This window comes from Grammomys surdaster, unplaced genomic scaffold (genome assembly GCF_004785775.1).
Source record: "Grammomys surdaster isolate TR1022 unplaced genomic scaffold, NIH_TR_1.0 1164, whole genome shotgun sequence".
Taxonomy (NCBI): Eukaryota; Metazoa; Chordata; class Mammalia; order Rodentia; family Muridae; genus Grammomys; species Grammomys surdaster.
The window spans coordinates 5,218,196-5,244,602 of record NW_021605583.1 but is presented as its reverse complement, the minus strand read 5'-3'; the positions used below and the strand labels follow the sequence as shown (position 1 = coordinate 5,244,602).

General features: G+C 50.6%; 1 protein-coding gene across 2 annotated transcripts; it reads left to right on the top strand.

The window, feature by feature from the left end:
- The first annotated feature begins 1,722 nt into the window (after positions 1-1,722).
- Fxyd2 (FXYD domain containing ion transport regulator 2) lies at positions 1,723-8,699 on the top strand. Of its 2 annotated transcripts, none has more exons than XM_028783785.1 (6): positions 1,723-1,828; positions 6,477-6,515; positions 6,680-6,754; positions 7,942-7,978; positions 8,131-8,160; positions 8,427-8,699. In XM_028783785.1, exons 1-5 carry the CDS (start codon positions 1,810-1,812, stop codon positions 8,153-8,155), a joined length of 195 nt encoding a protein of 64 aa, XP_028639618.1. In that variant the 5' UTR covers positions 1,723-1,809; the 3' UTR covers positions 8,156-8,160; positions 8,427-8,699. The 2 variants fall into 2 exon arrangements, with proteins under 2 accessions (XP_028639618.1, XP_028639617.1); XM_028783784.1 differs by lacking the exon at positions 1,723-1,828 and adding an exon at positions 3,618-4,597.
- Positions 8,700-26,407: the final 17,708 nt, after the last annotated feature.

The following is a 26,407-nucleotide window of genomic DNA, read 5'->3' as shown; positions in this document are numbered from 1 at the left end:
AAGGAGCACAGAAAAGAAAGCCAGCAAGAGGGTAAGTAAAGGCACTTGCCACAAAGCCTGACAGTGTGAGTTCGATCTCTGGGTCCTATGAATTGTCTTCTGGCCTCTGGGCATGCGCATGGCCCATGCAGGCTCTCATACACACAATGAATAAGTAAATAAACAAACATAATAAGAAGTTTTACAAAGGGACTGGAGCTTAGAGTCAGTATTCAGAGGATCTTGGGCAGGAAAGCGAATGGTTTTACTATTGATGGGCTGGGTGGGGGTGCAGGGTGTCTATTGGGAAACGGGATGCCTCCTTTCAGGGTCCTAGAGTTGGGAAGGAGGAATTTGTAGTGGGCTCCTGCCGAGATGGGAATCCTGCTGAGAATTACAGAGACCATTACTGCCTGAACTTCCCCAGTGCCTGGCTTGGGGAATTTCCACTCAGGGCTCCAGGCTACTTGAAGATTAGGATTTCCACTTGGGAACACGTGACAGGGTCACTGGGTGGAGTTGCCCTTCACCTCACAAGTGGCTGGACTGGAGGGCGGGGCATTGCCAGCTCAGAGCCCTAAGACAGACCTCAGCCTAAACAGAGAACCCAGCTAAGAGGTCAGGCCATTTCTGAGTGCCTCCATCTCCCTGGAGCTGTCATTAGTCCCCCGCTTAGGGTGCTGTTGTGAGGGACAAAGAGGCTAGTTGTCAGGGTGACCAGACCCAGCATTACCATGCTCTGCCGGTATCCCTGTGTTATGGCCACACCAGGATGATCTTGAGAGCCTAGATGAGGCCCTGTAGTCCAGTCTTAGTCAGCCAACAGACACTTCTTATAGTAGCCTGGGCCTGTCATGGCGTCCAGGGCACAAAGACTCTGGGAGGCACTGAGTGACTGTCCTCTTAGTCCTCAGTTGTCTCCTTGTGCCATCCTGGCTTGGGGACCAGAAGATATTCTGCCTTTCGTCTGCTCCCCTGACAGAAAGCTCAGCCCTTCTCAGAGGACCTCATTATGTGCCGGAACTCTTGCTGGGAATCGTAGGTGCATCCAGGCAGGTGTGACATCATAAATGACATATGCCCCTAGGTTTAGGTGGGGAGGAAGGACAGGCCACCAAGGGAGCATCCTCAAACCAGCCATGGCTCAAGCCACTGTCCATCTCTGGCCAGCTAGCAGGATGGTTCAGGAGGTTAGTCAGCTGCCTCAGGTCCAAGACCAGCTGAGACTAAGTCCCCACTGCATCTGGAGCAGTTTCATGCCTGGTCTCAGGGGCTCTCTTGACTACAGAATGGGTCCAGGGGCAAGAGATATCAGGGTGGGGCCCACTGGGTGGGGGGAATGAAGAATCCCTTGAGTGAAGGCTGGGGACCCACACCTGCCTCTCAGTGTCTCCTCCAGCTGCCATCCAGAAGTGGCAGTGGGGAGGGGGTGGCTCTGGTCCTGCCAGCTTGTACACTGTCCAGTGCCCTTCTGGAAACCCTCTTAAAGAACACAGTGCAGTCCAGTAGCTGCAACAGCAAGGTCCCTGTGGAGAAAGGAGAGGATGTTACAGTTTACTTTGCCGTCCAGAGTGTCCCTTCCGTCAGTGCCTGTGGAGGTCAGAGACTCTTCCCCTACCCTCACGTGGGTCCCTTGCTCCAACCAGCCCAGGCAGGCAGGTACAGGGTAAGAGTTCCCTCACCAGCCCCTCCTCCTGCCTCATTCTTCCTGTCCCAGCTCAGATCATCCAGTGAGAAGGGAGGAAGTGTCATTGTTCCCATCTAGGCCCCGGGCAAGGGCAGGCGCTCCCTGGCTCCTGTGTACCTCAAACACCTCCAGCAGCTCCTGCCATGGACAGGTGGTACCTGGGTGAGTCTCCCGAGCCTGACCATCCCTGCCCCATCCAACTTGGATTCAGGGGACCACCCATCACTTTCAAATATCCCTACTGACTCCTACAATTGCGGGAGAAACAGAAATGGGAGAGACAGGCTGTCCCAATAAGGACACCTCAGTACTGAGTCCTGGGCTTGCTGGGATGCACAGGGCACCTCTGAACAAGCAAGAGGCTGGGGAAATCTACCCTTTCTCAGCCTCCTCATCCAGCCGGGTGCCCGTGCATCAGGGTCACATCTCAGTTCCCTTACTTTCTAGCTGCCTGCCCTCCGGCAGGTTATGCCGCTTGTCTGCGCCTCAGAGGAGACAGGGTGATGCTACTCCTGCTCTTTCCTACTGAACCATGGGGCGACGGAGTGCCTAGAACAGAAAACCAGTTGTCAACCTGCTTTTCCCATGGCTTTGCCTACCTGCCTACCTACCTGCCTGCCAATCAATGCATCCATCCATCCATCCATCCATCCATCCATCCATCCATCCATCCTTTTGTCTGTCTGTCTGTCTATCTGTCTGTCTGCCTGTCTGTCTGCCTGCCTGCCTGCCATATAGCTTTCTAACTTACTGCCTATTTTCCTCTCTTGTTCTAGAAAGAACTCATAGGGGGCTTACAAAGCTAGTCACCAAGGCAACATGACAAGGGGTGGGGGTACTGTTGACTTCTGTGAAGCATGGCAACAGATTGGGCAGCCATCATGGGACCTGGACCTTCCAGCTCTGTCCTTTCCTTTCTGTGTTTCAGGCTTCATCTTCCCTTGCTTTCAGTTCTTTGGGTTTCCAGTGGGCTATGGCTAAGCCCTTCTAGGTATGGTTGGGGGTAGCCAATGTCCAGCCTTAGTCTCTTCATCTGTCAAATGGAACTACTGGAGATTTAATGGGGACCGTGAGTGCTGAGAGCCTGGAGTGTGGGTCCAGACTCTCACAGGGCAGGGCTGCTGTCTGTTTGTGTGGATGTGTCTTGCTGGGCTCTGGAAGCTCGGGAGAGCTTCGTGAGTGCTCTTAAGCTGCACAGCCAGGGCTGGTCTCTCCTCTTACCACTCAGCAGGGAGTGGCTGGCTTTCCTATGGTACCAACAAACAAAAGGCTAATGCCTGTCATTTTTCAAGCAATGCAGAAACAGTGGTACCAGCTGTCCTAGGCCATATTCTGAAATGCCTATCTCAGTCCCCACGACTTCCCAGAGTCCTGTGCCCTGCCCACTGTATAGATGAAGAAGACAGACATGAAGGGTAAACAGATTGGTGATGGAGAGGTAAGCAAATGGCAAAGATCAAATTTCTAGGCAAGTGGGGAGTGCCAGTGTCCTGGAATTGGTTGAGGGGCACTCACAGATGGAGCCCTTCCCCTCAAAAGGACTGACTGTACCAGGGGAGCAGATATCTTCTATCTATCTATCTATCTATCTATCTATCTATCTATCTATCTATCTATGACCTATACATTCATAAATCTATTATAGATATAGCTATCCTCTATGTAGCTTGTATGTATGCATTCACATATGTTTACATGTATGCCTGTTTATATGTGTGTATATATATATGTATCTATCTATCTATCTATCTATCATCTATATATCTGCTATTTATGTATCTATCACCTGTGTCATCTGTTTATTATCATCTGCTAATGTTGGACATTAGCTTCTTGGAGGCCAAGTCTACCATCTGGAACCCAAAGAAGACTGTGTTACTTACAGATCCCATACCATAGTTACCAAGGGGACAGTTACAGTAGAGTGGGGGACACCCTGGGAGGTATGGCCAAAGCATTTGAGCCCTGAATCTGAAAGGGCAGCCATCAATCTTGTCCTCAACTCTCACTGGATGTGTGACCTTGGCTCCTAGCTTCTCTGTCCCTCAGAAAGCTTGTGTCAAGTGAGGAACTAAAGCAAAAGGGAGACAACAGCTAGAAAATGCTTTGTAAGCCATAAGAACAAGCCTGAGCCCCTTCCTGAAAGAGTCGTAAGTGTATGGTGTCAGCCACCAGAGGGAATGTTTGGGCATCAGGGTAGTACATTAGCCGGAGATGATGGAGTGTTTCAGACTGAGGCGTGAGTGGCTAACTGTGGCCTCAGGACCAGGATAAGTAAAACAAGTCAGGACAGGCTGTCAGAGACAAGAGTGCCATGGAGGCTGACCCTGCTGTGGACCCAAGGTTCACAAGACTCTGGTAAGAGGGGAGGCAGGCCAGGCTCCTTAGGAACACCTCAGGGAGGCATGACTGCCCCATGAGAATATAAGCTGTCACAGTGCTATCCACAGAGGCTTGCAGGAAACTCTGAAGGTTAAGGGACTTGGAAGTCACCAACCCGACCTAGTACCCCTATATATACTTCCCGTGTGCCATTCAGAATGAATGCATCTTGAAATTTTCACTTCCTCATCCCACTGCCCAGCTGCGGCTTCCCCAGCTGATGGAAGAATACTGTTGCTGCCCATCCTGGCCCTGCTCTCTGGAAATTTCCTCTGGGAGGGGCTGAAGACCTCAGCCAGCTCCTCCCTGCTTCTGGCTCCCCCCACACCTCCCCTTGCCTGGCTCAGCAAGAGCCCCTCTGGGGACACTCAGCCTTTCTTGTGACTAGGGTAAAATATTACCTGACACTGTTAATATTTAATGCCCCCCACCTCTGCCCTGGCTGCCCCACGGCAGACACTGTCCTCGTAGTCCCGTAGTAGAGGCCACAGGAAGACCTTGGAGAAGCCCCGATGGCTGGGGAAATGACAGAGCTGTCAGCTGACAATGGTGAGACTGGCAGGACTCTGCCTGGGACTGGCTCTGGTGGGCAACTGAAACTCCTTTCCCTTTCCTGTTCCTTGGGGTTTCCAGCTAGTGACTCTCCAAAAAAAAATATTAGCATTCAGAAGGGACCCCAAACTCCATCCCCACAGAAAAAGAGCAGAATAGCAGAAGTTGGGGCATCGGAAGTGTGTGTGTGTGCGTGTGCGTGTGTGTGTGCGTGTATGTGTGTACACTTGACTTTGTTCTGAAGATAGGGTCTTCTTCTGTAGCCCATGTTGGCCTGGTATTCATATAGCCCAGAATAACCTAAAATTCTCTGCATTCTTCCTGCCTCAGCCTTCCACACCCTGCCCAGTGTGACTGTCTCGTCTTGGATGGAGAACTAAGAATACAAAGTGGTCAGGGGCTGCCAGAGTTGGGGGAGGGAGGAGCAGCCCTTCTGGCCAGCCCTTCCCAGCAGGCTTAGCACCACAAGAAAAGCCCAGAGTTTTGGGATCCACAGACTGGGGCCTGAAGTCCAAGAGGACCCCTGCTGGTCCATATATCTTGAGTTTTCTGACCTAGAGTGCTGGTGGGGAAGGGGCTCATCAAATGGTTTCTTAAAGAGAAGGTGGGGGGGGTCATGTCTTGGATCTGGCTGAGACTGACACTAGCTCCCCATGTGACCTTGAATATGACAGAAGCTTGGGAAGACTTTCTGCATGGATGCAGAGCCTGGGTCCCTGTGGCTTCTCCTTAGATTTTGGCCTTCCTGAACAACCCATACCTGAGGCTCACCAGGCACTGACCCTCTGTGGCTCCTGGAGGCAGCGGGACTCACCAGATCCTATGGCTGGCTGATCACTACAGGGGCACAGTTCAAAGTCGCCTGGGAATTGTTAACTTGCTCATTGCTTTAGAAAAGGCCTCAGACAAGAGGGTCTCCAGCAGGGCCGCAAAGAGTGCAGCTGGCACGGAGCCGGCCGGGTGGGGTGGGGTGACTGCAGCTTTGCTGACCAGCTATCCAAGGGTAAGTGCTCTGAGCTCAGGCCGGCAGAGAGCAGAATATCTGCTCCCTTCAGGATGAAGGGAGCCGGCCACAGGAGGCAGGGTCAGGGTCGTGCATCTTGGTCTGGAAAAGTCTTCTTCCTCTATGTCACCTGAGAGGGAGACTAGCACTTAGACTTAAAGTGATACCTTGCCTGGGTTCGAATCCCAGCTCTACCCCTTACTTGCTGTGTGGCTGTGGGGTGACTTAACTTACCCTCTCTGTGCCCCAGTCTCTTGTGGATGAAGGGAAATAACAACCATGCCTCACAGGTTGTATACAAGCTGATGCTCAGATCATTTTGGCCCAGAATGCACAGACACTGAGTGCTCCTCCCTCTTGTTAAGTTTGCCCGGAGGATGGTGGCATACCAGAGTAGAATCTAGGCTGAGTCAAGCTCGGATTCTGCCTTCCACTTCCACTGTGTTCTTATGAAGACTCGAGCGGGCCTTTGATTCCTTCTCCTGTCTGCTTTGCTCATTGATTTATTTCACAGATACTGCTTTTCCTCGAGGAAGTGGGATCAGTAGAGGCCACTGAGGGGCCTCCTGGGACTTGGCTTTTTGGCCTCTCCCTGTGATACAGAGCTGGGAGCTGGGGAGGACCACACCCTCCTGAGACTATGAGGTCCCCTCAGACAGTGCAGGCCTCTCCTTCAGATGCCCTGCGTCTGATCCCAGGATACCCATGCGATGTAACCTTAGGGCGTCCCCACAGGTCACCTCTTCCCCGGGCCACTCTTACCCAGCCCTCCCTTGCCCATCTGGACCCCTGGGGGCATCATGAGAAGTCGGCAGTTCCCATTACTCTGGGGTTGTGATTTCTTGCTCATCCCACCCCTGGCTCTCTTCTCAGGTGGCAGTGCCAAGGGGACAGAGAACCCTTTCGAGTATGGTAAGCCAGTGCCCCCCACCCTCCCCCACCTACTCCATCAATTGGTTTCCAGCCCTGGGTCCCCGCTATCTGCCCTTAACACCATGAGGCTGCTGGTGGGTGGGCTCTGGGAGGTCTGTGAGGGGTCATGCCTGTACCACTGCGCATGTCTCCTCTCTCCCAAGACTATGAAACCGTCCGCAAAGGAGGCCTGATCTTCGCGGGCCTGGCCTTCGTCGTGGGGCTCCTCATCCTCCTCAGTAAGTGGACACAGGTGAAGCACTTCCCAAAGTCATACAGTAAGGACACTTGCCAGGTCCCCACCCACACCCCAGCCTGGGGAGGAATTCAGGAGGAGCACAGAGGACAGCGGGCTACCGCTTCCTTCAGTGTGCCCTCTGGTGGCCTTGGGAGGGAAGCTGAGAGGGGAGTCTGGTTGAGCAACTGTGGGGCGGAGGCGGCCAGGGGAGCAGGCACTGCCCCTTCTGGACACCGCGTCCTAAGCCACCCTATCCCTTGTGAAGTGTCAGCATACTGAAGGACACCACCTCCCGCTCCCCGCCCCCCACTGCCAGCGTTTGAGATGGACAGTGAGACTCCCAGGGAGAGACTTGAGGCAGCTCCCTCAGCGTAGCCGGCATCCACGCCTCCACATATTGCTGCAAACTAGCAGAGATAGGAGCCTTGCCCTGGGGCCTATCGCTGACTTATCCTAACTCCGGAGACGGGGAGACTCTACTTTCTCTCTGTTAAATGGGGACAATCCCCCCAGTCTATAAAATTGGGGTTAGCATCCTAGGATAGCCACAGGGGTGAAGGGGTACTTTAGGAAGGTTCTGAGGTATCCATGAAGAGTTCTGAGGGGGTTAGTTGGGGGGCAGGAATGGCCTTACCTAGCCTTGAGCCCTGGTAGACACAACAGCAGATGCTTAATTGATGCTTGTTGCCTTGTTTTGTTGAAATCAAAAGAAAATACCAGAATCGCAATCAGAAGGACACTTGGTGAGGCAAAGAGGTTTCTGTATTCTGGAATTCCCACAATCTCTGGCTCCTGCCACTCTACTTGAAAGCTGGGCTCTTGGGAGATCTGCTCTGTGTGTGTGTGTGTGTGTGTGTGTGTGTGTGTGTGGTTTGAACTTTAGATGTGGCCTGTCCTCCTCCGCGTGAGAACCAAGCAGCTGCCCTGTTGTGTTGTGGCATTATGAATTCTGGTCCCAGTGGCCACTTTCCACATGTCCTCAGTCCAACACAGATCTGGTGCAGTGACTATTTGTTGGTTGACTAACTGCTTGGTGGTCCAGCCTTATCTAAACAGAGAAAACATGGATCCCAAGCCTTATGCTGTGACGATGCTCGGGGAGGGAAGCGAGCCTGCAGAACTGGCTCTTCCAGGGTCTCCTTGGGGGCAAACAAAAACCGGCAACAAACTTTACTGTCTCTTTTCAAGGCAAAAGATTCCGCTGTGGGGGCAGTAAGAGGCATAGGTGAGTGCTGTCAGGGAACTGACAAGGTGGGTGGGGCAGAGAGGAAGGCGGGATGTTTTCCCCAATGGGGAGGAGGGGGTCCTCCATCTGGGGGAGCATGGACACACCCTCCCTCTTTATGGACACATCCTCTTTATCCTTCCTCACCCCAGGCCGGTCAATGAAGATGAACTGTGACAGAGGTATGTGTCCTTCAAGGGGCACGAAGGCTTGGGTAGAGTATGCTCTCACGACTAAGAGAAAAAAGGCTCAGAGAAATTTGGGGGTTCAGATGGACTGTTCCCACTGATGTTTTAAAGCGAGCACTAGGTCTCTAAAGTGGGGTGTGTGAAGTAGGCACACTGTGTTGTGTGTGGGGGGGTCCTTGCGAATAATAAGAGGGACAGGAACAGAACTACGAGCAGCAGAAGCCTCCCTCCCAACTCAAACCCAGCCTTTGTCTTTGCAGAGCTGGCAGTGCCCACCTGTGCACGGACACCAGTGATGCCCGTCTTCCCCAGCTGCACATCATGGACCCCACCACAGTCAGCACTGGGTGAAGGACGTGCCAGGCGTACTTGGTCCCCCTTCATGGTCATCCCCTCATGCCTCTAAGATCCTTAACTTCCCCTCCCCCTACCCAACTTCTCTAACACCCCACTTCCTGTTCCAAGTTGGGGTACATGTGCAGCCTCGTCTCCCTGGTTTTCAATGAATTGCTCTACAAGTATCTGCTGAAGAATTCGGGCTCACTGTGGTCGTCTATGGGAGTGTATCATTCACCCCTGAAAACAGTTCCCTGGGGGCAGAGACCTCTGCCTGACTTCTGGCTGCCCTGCTAAAGTCTGAAGGTGCTGAGATGAAAGTGATTAGGAAGGTGGGGTCCTGTTGGCTGATGCCACTGAAACCTCGGAGCTCCCACAGGGGAACTTGCTTCTCAGGTGCTCTGGCCAACCAGGTGGTAGCTGACTGTGGCCACATTTGTGGGCTCTATGGTTTCCCTAGGTACACTACTGTCTGGGGCAGGTGGTTTGAAAGGCGTCTATTGGGCCTCAGCTCATGCTTCCAGCCCATCCTTGGGTCGGTGGGGTCCAGGGAACTCCAGTTGGACCCACCCCTGCCCGTGGATTTGGATGATGGCTTGCTTTGTCCCTGGGTCAGGAGTGAAGGTGAGAGCGAGTTCTCCGTGACTGCTTGCTTCAGCACCATCCATCTGGACAGAGACCCACAGAGGTCCAACTCCCTCTCCTTTCATTCCCACAGAATCTCCAAGGAGACTAGAGGGCTGGCAGGATGCTGGCACCATCTGGTGACTGGTTTCCTTATCTACATCTCTGAGCATCTAAGCAGAGCCCTGTTCTGAAACTGTGTTAGGGTGAACTATTCAGTCAGGCTGGACAGGTCATTTCACTTGGTCCTTAAGCCTTCTGTCCTAACCCATGGCCCCAGGCTCTGAAGGCCACCCACCCATAGGTACAGCAGACACTCCTTTGAGAGACCGTTTCCGTTGTGTCCAAGGGGATGCCGATCCCTCCCCCACCCCACCCGCCCCCGAGAGCTAGTGGCTTGTGTAGACAGGGTGACACCCTGCCTGCCTTTTGCCGTGAGAACTAGGAGAGGAGACTGGGGTGGGAGGGCAGGCGTCAGCTGAGGCCTGTAGGCACATGGGTAAAGTCTGGGTACTAGGCTCAGTATCACACCACTGACAAAATGTGACCTCACACCCTTAAGCAGAACTCAGAACTGCTATTTTGCGCTCCCTCTAGAGGATGGGAGGAATGAGCTGAGGTGTAGCCGATCTGGCCAGGGTTAGGACACAGGGGGGAGGCAAACTCTTCAGGGTTTCCAGATGCCTGAGCGAGGCAAATGGGAAGAGGTATTATTCAAGGTCTGTGGTTCACTAGAGAGAAGTGGGAGCCCTGGGAAGGAGTGACGTTTCCAGAATGTTCTGTACACCAGCCCATCACTTAAATGGTCTCCTCCTTCTGTCTGCCACCATGTCTCCTGCTCTGTTCTCTAAGTGACCAGACTGGTTTTTGCCTGACGTGGGCCTAACCATATGTCACCTTTGAGCAGGGAGAGCTAGATACAAGCATGAGATTACTGGCGAGCCTTCCTCCTATCCCCATGCCCTCTGCCACCCTTACCCTGGCGAGCCCGGGGCTGAGGCTCATTGCCCAGCGGACATTCTGATTCTGTGACCTGCTCTTGGGCCAGGACATCTCCCTTCACTACCCAGGAAGTTCTCATGCTGAGAATTACTAAACCTGCCTGTAACTCTGAGGCTTTCTACACATCCGAGCTGTCCTAAGTTTCAGAATACAAACCAAGTCTTGGAAGTGTTGCTTCCTTATGCGGAGCTGTATGAGGCCTAGGTGTCTTAGGGTGCAGTTCCTCTCCTACCACCAGAGGGAGCCCATGGCTTACGCAAAGTCCCCTGAAATTACAACTGATTTCCTGGACCGCTGCGTTTCACGAAGCTTTAGACCCCACAGCTCAGAGTTATCATCACGATCTTATCCCCAATATCCAGATTCTCCCTTCCAAACTCACAATTACCCAAGTATGGAGCACCCAGAGTAAGGGCAATGAGCCCATCTTGGGATGAGTGGTCTGGGTGGGGCTCTTTCTTGTCTGGACTTGACTTTCCTTTTAGAAGCTGGGACCAAGGCTGGCTCACCTGGAGTGTGAGGATTCCTTGCGCAGGCCTCCAGCTTTTTTAAAAAAGCTTTGGCACTTTAGGGGATCACTCCCACCTCACCTCAGCAGTTACTGGTTCAGTAAGAAAGTAGGTGCCCCAAAAGACTCTCTTTGAGTAGCTCTGCTGGCCCTACCCACAGAAAAACGAAGGTCCTCTTGGATAGAGGTGGATCCTAGGGTTGAGGGAGGACTGAGCTCCCCCTCCCCAGAACCTTGCTCAGGGATCCAGAACCCCTGCTGGGGAGGTGAATCACCGCTCTGCAGACGTGCACCCCAGGTGGCCAAACTCGGAACTGCAGATGGATGGTACTCGAGACTTGACACCCCACCTTGTGAATCCCGTCATCACTCAGCTCTGCCATCCCAGTCAGGAAGACATCAGCTTGGGCCCCAGAGTCAGCGACTTAGCTTTCTCAGTCAAGTGTGTTAGGAGAGCAACACTGAGACATGGGCGGCAAGGGAGAAGATTCTGGGGACTCGGGTCCCCTCAGTCTCAGGATACACGAGGAACTGGGAATACTTTGTGTTCTTGCAATTGGAGAGCTGAGGGGCTGCGAAGAACTTCTTAGAATTTGGAACCTTAGGTCCCAGACTCTCATTAAGACACTGGAGGGACAAGGGGGACGGCAGCAGGACACATAGGTTGTGTGTGTGTGTTGGGGGGGGTCCCAAGTTGTCACGGGCCTCACATCTGGGAGGGTCAGGGACCAGAACCATTCCTCAAGCCCTATTTGGCAGATTTGTTTCTCCAAGCCTGCTGGACTTCCCAGTGTGTCCCATAATTCCATAGTGCTGTTGCCTGTCTTTACATCTTTAAACCTAGTTCTCTGTTTTGAGAACTTCTCTCTGTGGCTTCCTAGAAGAATGTCTTGGTGTTACAGAGAGGAATGCCCAGGTGAGCCAGGAGGGAGATGGAGGAGGGTGGGAAGTCCCCAGCCAGGCAGCAGCTGGTGGCTCAGAACAACTGAAACTGGCCTTTCAACCAGTTTTGTCCCCAAGCCTGCTGTGTGATCTTGGAAATGTCCTTTTCTGTCTCCAGACTTGGCTTTTGGGGAAACAAAACAGGAGACAAAAATTCTGATGTCCAGTCTAAAAGTCCAAGGGCGGTGGCCCTGAAGGGAAAGTTGGAGCTGGAGCAAATTCTCTCCCTAGAGAATTGTTCTTAATGCATAACTAGATCCACACAGCCACATGGGCGCGGCAGCTTGGGAAGTGAAAAAGTCTGCCACAAGACACCTGGAGAAGCAGAAGGAGCTAGTATGGCCCTCTCCGGGAGTGTGGTGAATTCTGTTTGTTCCCCCAGAAAGTCCTGTTCCCCCAGAAAGTCCTGTCAATCTGTAACCGAGTCTGCGCTCACACAGAGACTCCCAGAACTCAGCGTCTCTGCTCTGCAGTAAATACCGTTTCAGGTCTCCTGTCTGCAAACCCAACATTCACTATCAGGTTAATAAAGTTACTCAGATTCAGGAAAGGCCTGAGCCCTCAGACTCAGGGGACATGAGCAGGAATAGGGGGATCCAGAACGGACCCCAGTTGTTCTGGGATCCTTCCTGCTACCCGGACATACCTTCTTAGACCAGAACATTTCTTCACTCTGGGCCCCAGCAGATTAGCTATTCCAGGGTGCAAATAATGCCTCTAAATTCATGCACGCCCCCTAGTGGCCGTCCCAGATGCAGCAGAGGATGTACTCAGTTGAGTGACCACACTGGCTGCTTAGAGGAAGATGGTTCGAAGAGACCCACCACTATATAGGGGTGAGGAGGGTGGTGCAGGCATGGGGTCTGGGGCAGAGTCGGTGGTGTGTAGGTTCACTGAGGTGGGGCAGCTCTGAGATCTTTTCCAGTATCAGCCTTCAGTTCATCCTCTGAGTCTTGGTGTACTGGGTGGTTTTGTGTCAACTTGACACAAGTTAGAGTCATCAGAGAGAAAGGAGTCTTAATAGCAAATGTCTTCAGGAGAGTTCTGTCCTGGACTCTCTTCTCAGGACATCATGATGTCCAGAGATGGCAAAGAGGCAGTGCCCTGTGAGCCCACCTTCAAGACAGCCAGGTCCCAGGGTTAGACTGGAACACCCATTAGCCCTCTCAGTGCCCTGTGAGCTAAGGTACAGGGACAATTGGCTACCTGTGAGATGTCTTCACTCCATGGGCCCTGCCCCCTCAGCTGGGGCTCTCTCAGTTTCTTCCCTTGAGGAAGAGGGAGGTGGTCTGTGGCCCTACTAGGCTGTCTTAGTTAGGTGCTGTGAACAGACACCATGACCAAGGCAACTCTCATAAGGACAACATTTAATTGAAGATGACTTACAGGTTCAGAGGTTCAGTCCATTATCATCAAAGCAGGAACATGGCAGCATCCAGGCAGTCAAGGGGCAGGAGGAACTGAGAGTTCTACATCTTCATCTGAAGGCTGCTAGGAGAAGACTGACTCCCATGTGGTAAGGCGGAGGGTCTCATTGCCGGCCCTCAAAGTGACACATTTCCTCCAATAAGGCCACACCCACTCCAACAAGGACACACCCATTCCAGTAAGGCCACACCCACTCCAACAAGGCCACACCTCCTAATAGTGCCACTCCCAAGGCCGAGGCCAAGGTGAACGTAGGCAATGGTTTCCTTTTATGTGAGGAACAGGGTTGTGCTGGAACTGGGGAGAAGCAGAGTAACCGCAATGCAGGGAGAGGCTTAGCAGAGGGCAGCCTGGCCTCTGGGCTATTGCAAGAGTCCTGTAGAAATAGATATGTTCTGTTGACTATAGAAATAAGGGTCTCACTGAGGAACTGGAACTTCCCCAGGAATCTCATGCTAGGAGAAGGAAAAGCCTGAGGAGGCCCTGCTGCCAGACAGAGGGGAACATGTCCGTCTCCTGGGAAGAACTCTCATGCAGTTTTCACAGACCACCTTGAGGAACTTGAGTCAATCAGTGATGGTCAACGGCTCGTTCCTCTTGCTATTTAAAACTGACGTCACGTCAGGACTTCTGTGGTGGACCTGCAGGGGCCCTGGACGTCGTTGTTCCTTCTTTCAATGTAGTCGCTTTCCTTTGTGACTTGTCTGTCAGTACACCTGTGAGGACAGGTGGCCTAGTGTGTTGGATCCCACACTGTGGCCCTAACAACTCTGGTAAGGCCATGGTAGAAGTTAGGCCCACGTGCCTCAGGGAGTGTTGCTGGTTAATTTTTTTGTCATCTTGACAAAAGTTAGAGTTATCTGGGAAGAGGGATCTGTAGGTATCGTGCGTGTGGCATTTTCTTGATGATTGGTTGATACGGGAGGCCCAGTTCACTGTGGGTGGGGTCATCTCTGGGCTGGTGGTCCTGGGTTGCATGGCTGGGCAAGTCATGGGGAGCAAGCCAGTAAGCAGTTTTCCTCCACGGTCTCTGCCTCAGTTCCTGCCTCCAGGTTCCTGCCTCAACTTCTCTCAAGGATGGACTGTGACCTGGAGGTGTAAGCTGAATAAATTCTTTTCCATCTCTGGTTGTCTTTTATCATATCAACAGCAAGCAAACTATGACCAGCAACCCTCGCCCGCCTCCCCAGAGCTCTGCGCATATATCTGAGAACGAGGGGCCCAGGGTGGAGGGCACCGTGTGTCCTTTCAGGGAGGTCTCAGAGTTGGACACAAGTGGGACGGGACGGCGCAGGTTGCAGTCTTGCCTGTGAGACACAAATTTGGATGGCAGAGAATCAGGACAATTTTCAGCACAGCCAGCAGGGCTGCTGTCCTGTCCTCAGACACAAGGGGGCGCCACATAACCAGCTTCTCCGTTTCAAGGTTCAGAGAGGACTGTATACTCAGCCGGAGTGGGGAAAGCAGAGACATAACCTCTCCAGAGAATAAGCAGAGTTGGGGAGATGCATTCTGCCCCCTACAACCATCCCTTTGGAGAGGGTGGACATGACAATGTGACCTCCTGGCCACGTGGAGGCTCCTGCTGGCCCAACTCTTTACCAAATGGGGCAAAACCCGATTGTCACTGTCTGCATAAATCTCATGTCACCACCCCAGTGTGAGCAGGTCTAGAAACCTGGCTGTCATCTAGACTTAGTACTTCCCTCCTCTCAGATTCTGCAGGGGCAGAGATGGGAGATGGTGTGGAAACAGACGGTGATCGGCAGATCTTGGGCCATCAGCTGGACAGTAACAGAGAAATCCGTCCACAACTCTGTGCCTCAGTTTCCTCATCTGTGAGATGGACATTATAAGGCCCATCATTAGGTTGAGAGAGATCAGGCATATAAGCAAAGCCATAGATTGCTGCCAGACAGAACGGGACTTGGGTGAGGGACTAGGCAAACTCAACTAGGATCTTGTAGTCTGTGTGCTTCAGTCAAGGATCTGAATAGCCAGTGTGTGCCAGGCACTGTGTTAGGCCTTTTGACAAACTAGAGTGAAGATTGTTTCTAAAAATGCAGATGAGAAACCTACAGAAGATCACTATGGGACACTGTTAACATCCAAGTCTTGGGGCTGTCTTTCTCAATTCATTGATTTGTGTGTGTGTGCGTCTGTGTCTGTGTTCGTTCCTGTAAGCAGGGTGTGGAAGTCCCTGATCTAGGTGGACCCCCTCATTGAAAAGCAGACTTTGAGACCTGGAGGGAGATGCCCTCAGATAAACAATAGGTCTCCTGATACTCCTAGAGTACCTTATCCCTTTACTTTTCCCCAATGGCCAAGAACAACTGTGACCTCTGGTCTCTCCCCTCGAAGACCAGGCCGGTAGGGACTTGCCTCTGCACAGTGCCCAGCACAGTCAGGAGACTAGAGTTACATCCTATCGCCAACTCCAAGCGCTGTCCTTCAGTGGCTGTGTAACATTAGCAACCGCTTGGTTTCCAGAGCTTCAGGTTCCTCGTCTGTAGAACAGGGATATCGACACCAGGCTGGCCCTAGGGCCTGATGCAAACGCACTTCAAACTAAAGTTTCACTTGAGATCCCAGCCGCGTCAGATCGATCAAGCTAAATCTGCACGGGGGTGGGGAGAGCTTCATCCTGCTCTCCCAGGTCTGGTAGGATTTAATAGTGAAAGAAAACCTCCTAGTGACTTCCCACACCGCCCACGGGGTTTTTAGTGCTCAGTCTTTAGGTGACACCTGCTGGCCATAATAGGTATTGTATCACCTCACTCCCCACCCCCCAATCTAGCCAATCTACTGAGAAAGCTTACCTCTCTTTGGTCTCTTCTGTACTTCTTGCTCTTAGACTGGCAAGGGGAGAGAGTCCTTCCTTCCCAGACAGAGACTTCCCCTCCTCCCATCCTCCCCTGCCCCAAAGCGGGAATGAATAGGGCTTAAGGGCAGGACCAGAGTGTGAGTTTAGGACCAACCTGGTCTAAAGAGACTTATGCTCACAGCAACAACCCCACCAGGCAGAAGACCAGCACATCCAGCTGCCCCTGTCTCCAGAGAAGCCAGGCTGAGGAAAGTGGTTCTAGGCACAGAGACATAGGCGGCTCAGAGAAGCTAGCCTAGTGGTCAGTGCTTTAGGCTAGGTGGTCCCATGACTCAACGTCTATGCCCAAATACCAAGGTGTTTGGAAGAGTGGGTTAAGAGAGGAACAGGATGGGGTGTCCCTAGCCTAGGGTACATCTACCAGGAGGACACAGAATCTACTGATGATATCATATAACACAAGAGATTTTCTTCAAATCAGTTCAAGGTGTACAGGAGGATGCCTCCAGTGGAAGACAAGGCACCTGAATGTTCTCTGACTCCTACAATAACAAGTAGCATAAAAATGTAAAAATCCAAGACGTCATGGGCAACCTGGGAAACCAGACGGGCCTCGAGTGAGCAGCAGGTGCAGCTGGGAAACCGCCCGGTGATCGGGTAGACCGCTTCCCCTGCTTGCACATGTTTGAACTTTTCTGTGTCAAATCTGCTCTGGAAAGGTGACGGCAAACGCTCCTGTCACCGCTGGTGACCATGCAAAGGTCACCAGCGATGGTGTGAGGACAAGTTAAGCTGTTTCTCTGATCCTCAGCTGAATGGTCTGTACAATGGGAATGACCGGCATGAAGCTGTGATAACAATCCCATGTCCCGAGGACCTGAGTGTGACACTGAGCCACCACCAGGGCCTGTTACAGTCATCGCTATGAGTGACGGTCTGTGGCTCTGGCTGAAATCTGCCAAATGGAGCAGCTGATGCTGACGAACAATCGGTTCATTCTGCTTAGCTTCAACGTCCAAACTAAAATGTCTTTGACGACATCCTTAAAACGCTGCGTGCCCCAATGTGATCTTGTCTCAGCTAAGGATGCTTGCTGTGTGCTTTTTCTGCTAACACAACACCTGGGCTTTCCCAATCCTCGAGCCTAGCTCTAGTTCTACCTGTGTTGTTGCTGGCTGCCCCCCTTTCTGAATTTAAGCAACTCCTTCATAGCTTCACCCCTCAGTGAGATTTGAAAAATCATCTCTCCCAACCACACCATCCCAGATTCCTTCAAACCGATACTTAGGAAATGTCTACCTGGAGTGTGGAGGACTGAGCAGACAGTGTGAGAGACATGGGGGAAACCCCGCCAGTGACATAGACACCATCATAGATAGAGCAGCAACCATCTCTGCTAGGTAGAGTGGGAGAAGCCAGCACTTCAGAGATGGAGGTTGGAGGATCAGGAGTTCAAGGTTATCCTTAGCTCCGTAGCAAGTTTGAGGCCAGCCTGGGCTACATATGACTGTACAAAGGGAAAAGGAAGGGATTAGAGAGATGGCTCAGAGGTTAAGAGTACTGGTTGTTCTTGCAGAGAATCCCGGCTCAACTCCTGGCCTCCACGTGACAGTTTACAACCATCTATAATTCCAGTTCCACAGGATCCCTTACCCTCTTCTGGTTCTGTGGACACTGCACGCATAGGTGCATAGACATATGTAATATACCTGTATACATTTTTCTTCTCTCCCTTCCCCCCTCTCTCTCAAAGAAAACAGCCTTATTTCTGTCCTAGGCTATGGTCACTTGCAATGTTGTCCAGCTATCGACTGTCACTTTAACCTGTTGATCCAGGCGCATACAGAGAATGTCCTCTAAGCATTCCTTGCTCTGCCGTATTGACTGTGAGTCTTGGGTTCAGTTTACAGCCATTCTCCCCACCGCAGGGTCGGTTTGAAGACAGAGAGACTCTGAGTTGGACCATCCAGAGATTTTTCATTACCTTTAGGGTCTGGGAAGTGGGCGGCTGTGCTTGCAACAGCTAAAAGAACGGAGTAAGTGGAGGTAGCTGGGAATTAGCTCGATGGTCAAGTGCTTGCCTAGCACCCTCTGAGTTCAGCCACTAGCACTACAAGAAAGAAAGAAAAGAAAGAAAGAAAGAAAGAAAGGAAGAAAGGAAGAAAGGAAGAAAGAAAGAAAGAAAGAAAGAAAGAAAGAAAGAAAGAAAAGAAAGAAAGAAAGGAAGAAAGGAAGAAAGGAAGAAAGGAAGAAAGGAAGGAAGAAAGAAAGAGAGAAAGAAAGAAAGAAAGAAAGAAAGAAAGAAAGAAAGAAAGAAAGAAAGAAAGGAAGAAAGAAAGAAACCCTAGGTCTGTGCTTCCTATAGGGGTCATGGGTGGGCTGTATACAGTAAAAGGACAAATATTTTATAGACCAAAAGAAGTAAGGAAACCTCATAGTGTGGGGACTGGCACACTGAGGGGCTCTTAGGAGAAGCCCATTTACTTTCTGCCGTCCCAGGGTTTTCCAAACTCATTGACCATAAGTTTGTTTCTGTCTGTTATCTGTGACCTTCTGGCGAGACACTTGAAAAATGCCATACTTGGTCTTTTTCCATTGTCAGCTGAAGTTGTTTTTAAAAATGGGGTCAGCTTTGCTAAGGAGGTGGCATTCAACGATGACAGCGGCCTGAGGCTGGGCTCCCCTGCTCCCTGATGCTGTAGTCTACCCCGGAGTTCTGCTCCTTGTGGGACTGACCTCTGACCTTACTATCACCAATATCACCACTATGTGTGTCAGACAATCAAGTTGGGGTTGAATAAGCCCCAGTGTTCATTACTCCTGGTCCAAATATTCAGGAAATGATGCACTGAGTTATGACTCTGACCCGGTGCTCCACACCAGGGCCACAGGACTGTGCTTTGCCAAGGCTAAAGAGCCCAGCGCAGCAGTCAGAGCTGATGGACTTCCACAGCGGGTGGCAGTTCCTGCGCTGGGCCTTCACAGACCTTATCTACTGCACTGGGTCTTTTCTGTTTAAAGAAAAATGGTACCCAGGCATGGTGGTGAATACCTGTAACCTCACACTCAAAAAGATGCCCGTTGAGATGAAGGGATCTCACGTTCTAGGCCAGTCTGTGCTGTAGAGTGAACAGGGAGGGGGCAGGGCAGAAACAGAAGCCAGCACAGTGAAGATTTCTAGCAATCTTGTTAAAATGGCAGGCAGCAAGGACTAGAAATGTGGAAGGGGCTCTTGGGGACCTGGTAGCTCTTCTTCACTGTGTGGAAAGTTATCATCTGGGAGAGATTAGACCCAGCCTGTGCACTCCAGAGGCTCAACAGACCAAGATGTATGCATAGGTAGTAAAGTTAGGGTAGGCTTCAGGGTAAGGAGGGAGCTCTTGACACTGGCGACATTAAACCTCAGGTTGGTGAAACCTCTTTGGAGGCTTAGAGAGAACCCAGAGGTGAGATGGGGAGGACCAAGTGAGAAGGGCCCTTAGCAGGCGATGTGCCCCATGCTCACTGGACAAAGCCTCTGCTCACTGTCAGTCACCCTGGTCTCTTGCCTCAATACCTGACTGGAGAGATTCCTTCCTGCTCACAGTTCCTGTGCTGGTGGCTGGAAGAGCTTACTGCTATCTTCCAGTGATTCCTCTGTCCGCTCTGCTGACAGTGTGTCACAGCAACAAGAGGTCCTGGCAGCTTGTTCAGAGGACTGACTTGGATTCCCAGTGCCCGGAGGGCCACTAACAATCATCTGTAACTCCAGTTGTGAGGTATCCAGCGCCCTCTTCTGGCTTCTGCAGGCACTGCGTGTATGTGATGCGCAGATATGCAGGCAGGCAAAACAATCATACACGTTAAAATGAGTCTCTTAAAGACATTTACAAATAGATAAAATGTGATTGCTAATTTGGGATGATAAAATGGCGACAGGGTCTGGGGGAATGGCTCAGCTGGTAAAGCACCTGCCGTACAAGCCTGGGGTCCTGAGTTTGGGTCCCTCAGCTCAGCACCCACAGAAAAGCCAGGGGCTACATGCACCACACCTATAATCCCAGAGCGGGCTCGGCAGAAACAAGGAAAACCCTGGGGCTTGTCTCCAGGCAGTTTAGCTGAATCCGTGTGCTCTAGGTCCACTGAGAGACCCCATCTCAAAATATAAAGTGGACAGCAACTGAGGAAGTCACCTGATACAGATCTATGCACATGCTTGTACAGATTACACACACACACACACACACACACACACACACACAAAGTTAAGACAAATGACAAATTGTGAAAAAGAATATACAAATACCACAGAAATCTGGAAGGTCACGTGTTTCCCTTAGCCAGCCTCCTGAGATGCCTCTGTCACACTCTTCTTCTTTGAGATGCTCTGTGTGCTCCCAAGTTTCCACAGACCAGCTGTAGATGGTAAAGTAGACCGTCTACCTTATACCTGATCTTTCTCTCTCTCTCTCTCTCTCTCTCCAAGTCCACAGGCATATGGGATTTAAACCATAGCCCAGTGAGCAAGCCTGGCATAGTGGGCTACCTCTACAATTCAGGAGGATGTGAGTTCAAGTTTATCCTGGGCTTCACAGTAAGATCTTGTCTCTGAGTCAAGCCAGGTGAGCTGTCCTGGGTCTGGAAATGTGTTCCTGCACATCGTTCCTTTCATGGGACAGAGGGATGCATGACCTGTAAATTACCCAAATACGTTCCACCTGAAAATGAGTCAGACCCCCGATGCTTACCAGACCCCCCTGGGATGCTAGGGCTTAAAGAGAGAGTGTGGCAAAGGCCGCAGATGAACTGGGTCATGTCACACACTCCTCCATAAACTCCGGGAGTAGGAACAAGCCCTTTAACCTGAAGGATTCTGAACTTGATCTGTGTCAGGTCTCGGCGTGTCACAGGTCCTTGGACCGTCAGCTGCTGTATTTTGTATAACACACAAAAGCAGGTCTGACCCTTCCTGCCTCCCCACCCCCTTTGAAACTCCCACAGGGTTTCTCTCTGTAGCCCTGGCTATCCAGAAACTCACTCTGTTGACCAGGCTGGCCTCAAACTCAGGAAATTCACCTATCTCTGCCTCCCAAGTGCTGGGATTAAAGGCATGTGCCACCATGCCTGGTCTCTGGCTCTATTTTGTGAAGATCTTTGATGACAAAACACTTGGATCTCCCCTCCCAGGGAAAAAAACATCCCCACAGTGACAATCAGGAAGACGACAGGGATGCAGGTTGTGTGTGCCTTTGCCAAACCGTCTTTGGCTTTGAGGTTGGTACATCTGCAGATGCCATCAGCCTGCCGAGAGCTCACCCTGAGAGGCCAGAGATGCCAGTATGAGAACTGCCAAACTTGGGGCTCAGACTCAAGAGGAAGGCCATACCTGTGGGGCTGTGACATGTGGGGATGTAGAAAGGTGCTTGGCATCTCTTGAGACAGCCATACCAGGCGTTCAGTCAGTGTTTACAGAGGCTCCAGGAGAAGGCCTGTGGGCATAGCCAAGGGAGTTGGGCACCAAGTGTCAGCAGGGGGAAACAGTCATGTGAGTGCAGAGTGCAGAGAGCCTCAGCTCATAACAAAGGGCTGAGTTCCCGTGCTACAGGCCACTCGATGTCTGTGGGAGTCACAGCCGTGGGATGCCAGAGTACGTCAGCCTCACAGAAGGACAGCCCATGACAGGTGGAGGAGGGGCCTGGGACTGGAGAAGAGTGGGCTAAGTGTTCAGAGGTTGATTATTTTATTTTTGAGTTTATAATATAATGATATCATTTCCCCCTTCTGTTTTCTCCCTTTGAACTCCCTCATACCCCTCCTTGCTCTTTCTAATTCATGGCCTTTGTCTCATTAATAATTGTTTTCTGAACACACAGACATTCTTAAATACGTAAGTACAACCTACTCAGTCCATATAATGTATATGTATATATATATATATGTACAAATGCATAAAATACACATGTGTGTATATTTTGTATGTACACACATATTTTGTATATATATGCACATACATATATTTTGTCTATACACATATGTATACACACACATATGTATATATATACATATACACACATATGTATATACATGTATTCTTTTCTTTTTGGAGGGGTCTGCCCTTCTGGTATTGGGTACCAACTGGTATGCTCCTCTCTGGGGAAGACCATAGACCATTTCCTCCGCTGTCATCATCTCCCTTTTGTCTGTCATTCTTGGGTAGGGTGGAGGCCTTTCCTCTGTCTGTGTTAGTATGTCTGATGGTGCAGGCTCTGTTTTCAGCTTCTGTTCAGGCAATTATGAACTATTACAGATGCCATTTCTGATGTCCCTAAGAGATGCAATCTCACAGCCAACTCCTCATCTTCTGGCCTTCCAATCTTTCCACTCCCTCTTCTGAAATTATTTCTGGGCCTTGGGTTCAGGAACTCTGTTGTGGATGTAACAGTGGGACTGGGCTCTACAACTCTTCATTTCTGCTGGTTGTGACTTTCTTTGGTGTCTGTTGTGGAGAGAAGTTTCTTTGCTGGGGAGTGAGGACTGGCCCTTGGAGAAGGACCTAAGAACATTTTTGTTGATGGGGTTTTGTTTTGTTTTTGTTTTTTTGAGACAGGATGTCCTGTCATCCTCTGGATATCCTGGAACTCATTATGCAGATGAGGCTGTGGCCTTAAACTCACAGACGTCTGTCTGAGTCTGCCCACCCCCACCCCACCCCCAACGCACCGGGACTGCGTGTGTGTGTCACCACACCCATCAGGCTCAGAGAGATTTTGTATAGAAAATAGTTAAGTGAAGGTGCATGAAGTATTGATGAGAGGCCTGTAGGATGTAGGGATGCGGTGCAGCCTGAGTGTCTGCTCTTGGTTTGTTTGACTCTCAGTCTCCATACCTTCCACTCCAGCCCAGGCTTAACTCTAGAGAGAATTATGACTGAACCTGCAGAACTCAGACTTCAGAGGGGCTCCCTGGGTTGGCTTCTCAGCCAGCCTCAGAACTGAGGGCTAACAGAACATGGTTGGGATACTCCGCTTCCTGGGGACTCCATAGCGTTAGACTCCTGTGACAGTCAGTGTTGAGGCAGGAGCCTGAACAGGATAAGCCCGGGAGATCCCCACCTAAGGGGAGGCGCCTTGGCACATCCAAGTCTTGGCTCAGCCAGGCCAGCATGAGTGACAGTACCTGATGCTGATAGGACATGTGAGAAGTCCGTCGGGGGCTTCTTTCCCTTTAGGTACCACACACTGTGTTTTAGGGAGGCACTGTGATCTGTGAATCTGAGTAGCTCATCCCGTCTCAGAAAGATGGAGGTGGGGGAAATGACTGCCCTGTAAGCTGGACAGCCTGAGTTTGGTTCTCTGGAGCCTGTAGAGGGAGGAAAGAGCCAAGAGCCAGCTCCTAATCCCTATTCTCTGGCATCTCCACGACTCCTCATAATAAAGTAAATAAATTAAAAAAAAACTTAAAGGTAGAAATCTTAGTATATTTACTTTACGTATTATTGTTTATTTCTGAGTGTCTGTGATTAAACATTTATAATTCTGTCCGTTTGCCTGCATTAGAGAGCATGCATATTTTGCAGGGACACATACACATCCGCTCGCCTGCACACACATGCGCACACACACTATGTGGGTGTGAATCCGAGGTTCCTGTATGCATGTGCTTACTCCATCCTTTTGTCCAAACCTCTCACTGTAGATGAAGAAACGGGGCTCTAACATAACTAAGAGACTTGCCCAGTGCCACAGAGATGGATGCTGCTGCTGCTGCTGCTGCTACCGTGAGATCCTGTGCCCAGCATTGAAATCTATTACAAACAGGATGGAGAGAAGGAAATCCTTGCTTTTCCCCCTCTTCCAATCAATGAGTAAGTGCCATGAAGGTCAATCTCAAATTAGCTACATAACCCCAAGTGTTAAGTTTTTAAGATCGACCTGGTTTGGTATTGATCCCTTCTATGAAAGCCATATTTATACCGAAATTGCCCAAGAATGTCTGAGCACATATGAAGGCGTTGTTGAAATAATTGCATGGCTTTATTTTTGTAGAAAAGTAGCCAAAATATGTAAGTTCATTGTCTAAGTTAAACAATAAAAACATCTGTTGTCTCTTGTGATGGCTCTGCTCTTAATACAAGATGGCAAAATAATACCCCTCTAAATATCCATGATTAACCTAAATTGGAAGGAGCTCACCTCCCAATCTCCCTGTGACTTCCTGAAGCTGTTTTGACTGACAGTGGTTTTTAAAAAAAAAATCTTTGTTCAGAGTTCCAGTGCAGGAAAACATTGGGAATTTCTCACTGCTGTGAAGTGGTGTCCCTATAAGAAACGAATCCCATGAATTCCGGGCCTATGCGGAAGTGCCGGTATGCAATTTTGGACTGATTTCAAACTGTAGCTAAGCACAGGTGGGCCCGTCATTAAGTGTTTCTGTTTACCTGTACAAATGGCTGTTTGCCTGGGCAACTGTGTTTGTTCTTATACTGGCGTACGTAGACTTCCATGTGAGTGTGGGGGTTCCCACCTGGTTTTGGATCTCCTTCCCTGCACTTTGTTTCTCTTTAATGTTCAGGCATGGCAAGAAACCCCCAAACAAAGAGAAGCAAAGGGGTCTTCTGAGCACATTTGGACCAAGCTGTCACTGTCAGAGTGTTTCCTGAGTACCAACAAGGAACATCATTTAGAAATGGCATTATGAAAAGTAAGATCTGTCCATTATCAGGTCCCTCCATCCGCCATCTGTCCATCCCTCCATCCTGGTCCTTCCCTCCTTGCCCTCCTTCTCTCTCTCCCTCCCTGCTTTCCTTCCTTCCTCTATCAGTGAACGCTGTCCATATTTCTGCAGCCGGGGTCCTCAACTCATTCATTAAGGCCTCGTCAGAGCATCGGGTGCAAGACTCCAGATCCCCCAGCAGAGCGGTTTCTATCCCAGAGCAGTCAAGGTCTTTGTGAGCAAAGCCAATGACATCAGTAATATTTACTTGTGCCATGCTGTGCTGGCCACCAGGCTTGTCCTAGATAATTCTCACATGACTTCCTGCCAAAGATGCTGAGCTGTCTCCACTTTCCAGGTGAGGACACCAGGATCTGACACACAAATGTTTCCCAGGGGACTCTGCAGCAAGTGGCAGGGTTGGACCGAGAACACAGCCTGAGTCCAAGGCCACCCTCAAGAGCAGTGTTGGAAAGTCTCTCTGCTAGTAGGAGTCCCTGAACCTACCCTCCCTTAGATTTCTCTCTATATCAGAATAGTACAGATGCTTCCTCTACAAGGGACAGACATGGTGAATGACCTCATCCTTTAGGTATAACACAGGGCTCGTGCAATCAGCGTGAAAGAGACACTTGGGTTCTAGGGAGCATTTCAGGTGGATGGAGAGAGGAAACCTCTTTTTCCTCTAGCCTGGAGGCTCAGAGCTGGGGCAGCTGTGCCATCATCCCAGGCCCTCTCTGGCCTTGTCCCCTTGCAGCAGACAGAGCTCTTTCATCCCGTCTGACTTAGTGGTTTATTTTAGGCACAGCCTGACCAGGTGCTCTGGGTTAATAGGCTTAGCTTTAAATAACTGGATTCTTCGCCATGAGTTTCTCCTTCGGCAGGAAGGGACACAATGAAAGAAAAAGTCCCATAGGCTAGGATGTTGTGGAAAGGTAACAGAAGACAGGACAGGAGAGAAGACAAGCGGACTCCGTCACTTCCCGTATGACCTCAGACAGGTGTATGTCTTCTCCTCTCAGGGAGCTACCTGCAAAGCAGAGCCTTGGGCCAGGTCGTGTCAAACACCCCCTGAGATCTGACTTCTGTGCCCTGCTGTGCGTTTACAGACAACAAGCCACCCACCCAAAAGCATGTGTTTCAGAGTTCTGGCTCAACCACCAGGGAAGACTGAACAGCAGATAGAAAGCAACTGCTGGGATCTGGAGACCTGGATATGAGTCTTGCTTTTGATACTTCGAGCCTGGTGATCTTGTGTGAGCCTCAATTTCCAGTCAGTTTTAAAGGAGCCCGATGAAACTTTAACAGACTTTATAGGAGTTACACAAAGTAATTGCAGGTGAGACCCCTTTAAACTCCTAAAATACTGTATTAAAAAATTAAATGTGTCTGGCAGTTCCTCAAAAAGTTAAATGGAAAATTATCGCACTATCCAGAAATCCCACTTCTGGATCTGTACCCCCAAAGAATGGAAAGTGGGGACCCAAAGAGATGTTCTTGCAAATGTGTTGATAGCACAGTTATTCACAAGAGCCAAAAGTGGGAGCGACCCAAGCGTAAACGTGATGGATGGATGAATAAACAAATGGTGTGTAGAGTACTATTCAACCGTAAAGAGGAATTGTAGTTCTGCCACACGCTGTAACACGGTTAAACCTTGAAAAGATGTGCTAAGACAGACTCGAAAGAAGCTAAGGACTGTGCTTTCCACTCATGATGAGGCAGCTGGACTAGTCAAGTGTATAGAGACAGAGATCAAGGGACAGTTCCAGAGACTGAGGGGAGGTCCAGAGACTGAGGGGAGGTTCCAGAGACTGAGGGGAGGTCCAGAGACTGAGGGGAGGTTCCAGAGACTGAGGGGAGGTCCAGAGACTGAGGGGAGGTTC

Excerpts from the sequence above, each read along its gene's own strand:
- Fxyd2 (XM_028783784.1), top strand. The coding sequence starts at position 4,561 with ATGGCTGGGGAAATGACAGAGCTGTCAGCTGACAATG. Across the intron at positions 4,598-6,476 it reads AGAGCTGTCAGCTGACAATG|GTGGCAGTGCCAAGGGGACA; the intron begins GTGAGACTGGCA and ends CTCTCTTCTCAG. Across the intron at positions 6,516-6,679 it reads AGAGAACCCTTTCGAGTATG|ACTATGAAACCGTCCGCAAA; the intron begins GTAAGCCAGTGC and ends CTCTCTCCCAAG.